Source organism: Photinus pyralis, unplaced genomic scaffold (assembly GCF_008802855.1).
Source record: "Photinus pyralis isolate 1611_PpyrPB1 unplaced genomic scaffold, Ppyr1.3 Ppyr1.4_LG8, whole genome shotgun sequence".
NCBI lineage: Eukaryota > Metazoa > Arthropoda > Insecta > Coleoptera > Lampyridae > Photinus > Photinus pyralis.
This window is the reverse complement of record NW_022170819.1, coordinates 6,689,780-6,696,456: the sequence shown is the minus strand read 5'-3', so window position 1 is coordinate 6,696,456 and position 6,677 is coordinate 6,689,780. Positions and strand designations below refer to the sequence as shown.

At 37.3% G+C, this 6,677-nt stretch overlaps 1 protein-coding gene across 1 annotated transcript; it reads right to left on the bottom strand.

Moving 5' to 3' along the window:
• Positions 1–4,998: 4,998 nt before the first annotated feature.
• LOC116179314 (enhancer of split malpha protein-like) lies at positions 4,999–6,436 on the bottom strand. Its single transcript, XM_031499079.1, has 2 exons — positions 6,297–6,436; positions 4,999–6,228 (listed from the first exon to the last, which is right to left on the bottom strand). Exon 2 carries the CDS (start codon positions 5,639–5,641, stop codon positions 5,165–5,167), a length of 477 nt encoding a protein of 158 aa, XP_031354939.1. The 5' UTR covers positions 5,642–6,228; positions 6,297–6,436; the 3' UTR covers positions 4,999–5,164.
• Between the last annotated feature and the right edge of the window lie 241 nt (positions 6,437–6,677).

Genomic DNA, 6,677 nt, shown 5'->3' with positions numbered 1-6,677 from the left:
GTACATAATTACACTTACATAAGAGAGGTAACATTAATTGCATACTACGGCTGTCATTTAGCGTAATTGTTTAATGATGTGTGCATAATATGTAACCATGGTTTATAAACATTGTAAAGTTTTATTGATTTTCTTGACATGGTTTGTACACAGTGGCATACGTTGATTTAAAATTGCTCAATTAAGCCAAATCTATCAATTTTCTTGAAAAGAAATTGTTCATCGTGCTCTTCAGTATAGAAGAGCTTTCAATGTTTTCGAATGAACCCTTTCAGAGTACCTAGCGATTTTCGTTTAGCTTTCATATTTCAATCTTTTTGAAAAATGCCGTTTGTCCATATCTTAAACAATAATTTTTCGACATTTGGTATTGGTGCAATTAACAAACTTTGATGCGGTCTAAGGCGAATTAACGCTTTAAGCTGAAATGCAAAGTTAAGAATGTCTTTTAAGCTTGTAGTCAAACCTTTCAGATTGAAACTATATTCTACAAGTTTGAAGCTCTACATTTCAAATTTATCGGATTTAAGCCGAAATGGCACCTTGCCATTTAAAATGTTACGTCTCCAACTTCAGGCTTGCAAAAATAAATTTCTATACGAATGTTCCTTGAGCTTTTAGTGTGGAATTTTATGTGCCAAACTTTACTTAAAAATATCAAGCTTTAAATTTGTAATTTTGAAGTTATAAGACGGAATGCAAAAGCTCTGAATGCATTCTCAAATTTTAGTTGGAATTTTATGTGGCATACTTTAAGCTTGATGCCACATTTTACGAATTTTGCGGTTTCAAGCTGAAATCCAATGCTTTTAATGTATTCTAAGCTTTTAGTTTACGAGTTGCTTTCTGAGCTCTAAACTAAGAGCACACGGCCACGGGCACTTAAATTTTTTATAAACTTCAAAAATTAAAGAAATATGTTGGGTTAATTTAAATATCGAAGTTGAATCTAAGGATTACTTTTAACCTTCCAGAATCTTTTAGGATTTTCGGTTATCTGATTTATGTTGGGTTTGGTTCAATATTTCTTATAAATATAATGGTTTCTTCAAAAGGAGTTTTTCTTGGCGTGTACCACCAGTGAGAACCTTTTTTGGTTGTAAATCTTACTTTATAAGTGGGTTTGAATGCTTTTTCCTTAAATAATTTAATTATTTCTAGTTTCGTCCTCCACTCCGCTTTTACGGTCTTAAAATGCAGAAATCTTTCTCACAAAACTCGCTGTATATTTTTTAGCGCATTTTTGAAAAAAATACGCTAACGCTATTATATTCGTTATGGCTGGCTGGCCGGCTGCCCGGGTGAGATCTCAGCAACTACAATAGCTAGAGACTTCAAATTTTCACTAAAAGCTTTCTGCTATAGTGTAGATGTGGAGGCTCTAGTCTATTTTGAGTTAGATTACTTGTGAGATCGAAAAGAAAAGAAAATAATTTCGATATGGTTTTCGGAGGTGCTATAATTTTACCGTTAGATAGCGCTACCAGTATAACAAATTCATAGAACAAATTAATTATTTACTTTGTGATTTGTTTTCTCTAATCGAAAAAGTACGAGTTGTTTTGGATTCTAAGCCCCAAAATTAATAAGAAAAAGTGTTTTCCCGAGAAATTTTGGTGTAGTCGATTTTTGGTAAAAAAATGAAGGTTATACACTGCCTTTTTTTGAGCCCCGAAAAAAAAATGGTCTCAGATCGACCGGGAAAAAAAATTTTCTTATAGAATGTGCCCTGTACAATCCATAATTTCAAACAGTTCGAAGATTGGGCCACTAGTTCAAAAGTTACAGCCCTTTGAATTTTCTTTCGAATAACGCAGCCAAAATTACTCGTGACTTTTAGACTTCGCTAATAAATCACTGATTTGTATTACCAAAAATGCGCTTTAATCATGCATATGCTGATTTAGAACTTGTTTACCTTTTGTTAAATTTGTAAGTGCTACCCCTCAAGTTTCAACCTTCCGTTTCTTCTTGGCTTGACCTCTAGATTGGTACCATTTCACTGGGGTATGCTGATTCCAAAAAACCATGTTATCACCGCGAATTTCGACAGTTTAGGGGGTCAAAATTAGAATTCAACGTGGCAGCTGGCGAATAATAAGTATGAATATATATCCTCATGTGTGGAAGATATCGTACTTTTTCCTATCAGTGTTTATGAACATAAAATTATCTTTCCAATGAATCCATGCGCGACAACCAGAAGTACTAAAAATACGGGATTCTTGCAGAAAGTAGTAACATTTTAGAATGTTGTTGGCGTTGTTAAAGGGGGCGTGAGACTGAGAAGGTATCTACAATTCGGTAAATTCGCCTTTTTATGCTGATGAAAACACCGATGTTGTCAGATGAGATTTTATTTATTTATTATTATCCCTCTCTTGTTTTGGGCCCTATATATGTGTGATATATAATGGTGCTATAAAAGAAGAGATCTAGAATAAACTAAAAACGACATCAAAAGCCGTTGTTGTTATGAACTCAATAGTCAATATCCGACTTGATTGAAAAACATAATATTTTATGGGTCATAACAACTTTTTTAGCACCGTCACAAAGAAAAATTCATCAAGGTTTTGTTAAAATTATTATTTGATATCTTGATTTGATTTGATATATAAATGGACGGCAACGTATACTCGAAAATGACATTTTTTATGAAAGGAGGTGTCATGGAAATAAGTTTGGGAACCACTGTTCTATATTGTTTGAGAGCTTAAATCGTCCTTTAATTTTTTGATTTACGAATATCTTCTTTCCAGTGAACTTTGTTGCTGAATTGAATAAGTCTTTCTTTAACATCAATTTTTTGATTTCGTTTTGAAATCATGAACTTTATTTCTGAAAATTCTTTATTTTTACTAAAACAAAGTTCAGTTTGAAGTCTTTTAACTTAATTCGTTCCTTAAGAAATGTTGATGAAAAACAATGGAAAGATCACATTTATACCTCTTGTGCTATAACTGGAATTTATAAATCCACTTTAAAAGGGCATCTTCGCAACATTAGAAAATATGCTGTGGATAGCACAGATGCCACTCGCACACCTGCGCATGAGCGATCCTGCCCTTTTATGTCTAAAAATATGTTTGATATACTGTGCGATTCTGCCTAAACGCTTTTCATCTCTTTCTTTTATGTCTAAGAACATGTGTATCAAATTTGGTTGCAATAGGTTCAGCCGTTTAGCCGGAAATGAGAGTACAAACAGACAGACGGATCGACAGATCGGTCGACATCATCCAGCTTTTGTTTGATTCGAATTCCTGGTGCTTCAAAACGTGTATTTTCATCAAAAAAATGGGGTTCATTTTTTATCCCCAATCTTACTACCGTGCGGGTGGTAAAAATTTTATCTACTGACCCACCACTACTAAATCGCACCCATTTTTAGCAGTTTACACATACCATCGTGAATTATCGAGCTAAATTGGAGCTTTTACTGCAACATTAATGAATTTAGGGGGCTGTTTCAAATTCAAACATTAATTAATTCGAACAACGGACCACTACCTCAAAGAAGAAAGAAGAAAGAGGTGCTTCGCGCAGCCAAATTACCCCTTTTTGCCAAACCTATAAAACTATATATTATTAAAGCTTTGGTTCAGATGAGTTGAGTTGTTAGATAGTTCAACCCTTAAAAATTGATCTGCGATTTTCGAAATTTGAATCACAACAAAATTTGGTACCCCCCATCTTTGACCGTGAAAATAATTGTTACTAGTTCTGTGGCACTCAAATCTTTATCTCTCTATAGCAATACGACATACTACTTCACGCAAAAGAATTAAAATTTTTAATAAGCTGGGACCACTGACCCATCACGTCTAAAAAGGGGTCAAAAACTCACTCTATCAAGTGCCAATTTGGATTTTCGAAGAGCTGCAAACAAAAATGGAGCTTTTATTACTACATCAATGAACTCACAAATCAAATACAAAAGATCTAATGTGATCGAACCACTGATCTTCTCTTCTGGATTGAAAAACCCTTACACACCAGTGCATTCGGAGGGCTGTCCCACGCAGCAGAATTGAAAGATTTAATAAGCTGTCCCACAACGTCGGGAGATAATTTATTCCCCTTTTGCAAATACTTATCCAATCTTCGAAGAACTGCGAAAATTCAATGAACTCAAATTACTAATTCGCCACATCTACTAAGGGTAAAAAAAACTCGCCCTATTTTACCCCACTGCAAGTTGTCGAAAAACTGCAAGCAAACTTTTAGTTTTCATTTCAACAGTAACGAAAACAACTACCTGTTTTAATAGCGACAACATGACTTCACCATCCAAGTGTTCAACATTACGTTTTTATAAGGGTGGATAGTGGAAAAATTGAACGAACCTTGCATAAAGAGGGAACCTTTGGGGAATGTGTAGCCATCTACGTTGATGGTCTAACTTTACCCCAATTTAGTGTTGCTGTTCCCTTCGCGTTGTTGCTCTCTACCCATTTGATACCCAACGAACTTATTCAGTGGTATGGGTATGATTCTTTAGTTGACGATTAGGGGTGCTTTTATAAAACTGTTTTCTTTTTCGACCCCTTGACGATTGGACGCGCATCGACTAGGTCCAGCGAGCCGAAATCTTGCAAGTGTACAATAAGACATGGCACGTGCTTATAGTTAATTATACTCTGTAAATAAAAGGCAACCGGCACGCCTCCATTTGGAATACAGCAGTAAATAATATGCATCACACTTCTTAATTAGACGCGTAGGAGAAACAAAAACGCCAAGTAAACTGGATCGACCAGTCCATGTTTGATTAACAACTTGACGGCACCTACCATGTACGTATTTATTACGATCTTTTTCGACCCGTTTTATTATAGTCGGGGTAGCCCGAATTCGACTAAAAGGTAAAGTAATTTCGATCTTCCGCAGGTAGAAACATGCCTCGGTGACCCAAAGAAATTCTTCTCTTACCTGGCCTTTTAAAAGGCTGACGCATTCCACTACCAGTTTTTGTCGAAGAATAAAAAGAAATCGTAAAGTAAAAAAATTTATTCTTATAATCTACGAAAATGGAAGACATAAACATCAAAATTAAAGCATGTATCACACATCAAATTAGTGAAAGTCTTACAAATTAGCTTACGTACTACTATCACAAGGTATCAGTTTTACAAGAGTAATTGCGCAAATGTCGAGGGACTTACGCCTGTGCCCATCGGTCGCACGCGACTTGCATTTCGGGTGTTTGATGCGTGGTGATCGAGTTTTTGTCGCAAATGTCGCCGTCGGCGCCGACGATCGACGTCCAGAAGAACGTGCCCGCCTCCGTCCTTGCGAAGTGCACGGGGATGTAACGCTGACCTCGAAAGACTTGCAGCAGGTCCATGCGGCCTTCGCTGTAAACGGGAACGGCGGCGAGATCGTCGCACGAGTCGACCTCCTCAAAGATTCTCGATTCCAGAAGCTCGTTCGCGGCGTTCTGGTCCATTTCGCAGTCGCACTCCTCCGGTTGCACTGTCTTCTTGTATGTGTTGCGCTTGTGGGTTTTGAGAAGATCTAGCAGTGGCCTCAGGAGCTGCTTGATCTGATGCGTCGTCGAGCGCGCCTTCTTCGCGTTGATCTTGTTATCGTTGATCGAGTTGTTCGACGAAACCAAAAAATCGTTGTAGGTTGACATATTGTTGAGCACGAGAAAACTAACTTTGAAGCACGTAGGCGAATAATAAAATTTCGAACAAGTGCAGATGGTTATATAGAGGGTGTGACGTCACTTAGCCCTAAGGGTGAAGTAGGGGAACTGACAACAATTTCCCCGAACCTATGAGCGCTCGGCATAGGGGCAGGTGTGCATATTTCGGCCGGTCCATCCAAGTGAAACCGTCATATGTTGGCGTGCATGATTTCAACAAGGAAGGGAAATGTATGTGTAGGGCGTGGGAATCGGGATATCTTCGATGTTCCCACACATCCAAAAGCAGATGGTTAGCGTAGGGGTGTTTTCATAAAGATTTGTTCACCACCTTTCAATTTCTTTAATACACCCGCGATTCACTATTGTCGTCATCTTGACCCTTTTCATATATCTTCCTTGTAGATCCCAAACTTATTTGATACACAAGTATTGGAAATGTAAAACCCTCGCATTGTGTAAAAAGAAACCCGTTTTAATATTCCGCTTGTGTAATACTTTTACGGTAAGTCGGTCTCCGGTTCTACACAAACAGGTTGGCTATGGTCAGTTACCTCTCGTTTCAATTTAAATACCTGAAAAAGGAAAGGGATTCGATTGTGCAAAGGGTGATACATTTTAGGGTTGTTTTTGACGAATTTACCTGATTTTACGAAATAAATCTTTCGTTCGTGCATGACTCATCGCCGTTGGCTTAAGAAAATTATAACAAAGACATCTTAGGGGGTATACTTCGTGACTCATCCCTCGTTAGGAATTTGGGACGCACATCTGTCACTAGACGTAATCGTCCTCCAACTTAATTAATCGAACGATTTCAAGTTTTAGGTAAATTGCCTTTCTGGGATATGTTAATCGGTTGACTTTTTCCTATTTCTTAATGCTGTGGGTGGAAGGTACCGTTTTGGGGGCTATTAGTCACTTTCGATTAAAGCCTTCTTCAATCGACAGAACTTTGCCCTTGATAAGACGTAGGTTTCCTCGCAGTAACAAGTCATTTTTTTTTCTTATCTTTGTAGATATG

Excerpts from the sequence above, each read along its gene's own strand:
- LOC116179314 (XM_031499079.1), bottom strand. The coding sequence starts at position 5,641 with ATGTCAACCTACAACGATTTTTTGGTTTCGTCGAACAACTCGATCAAC.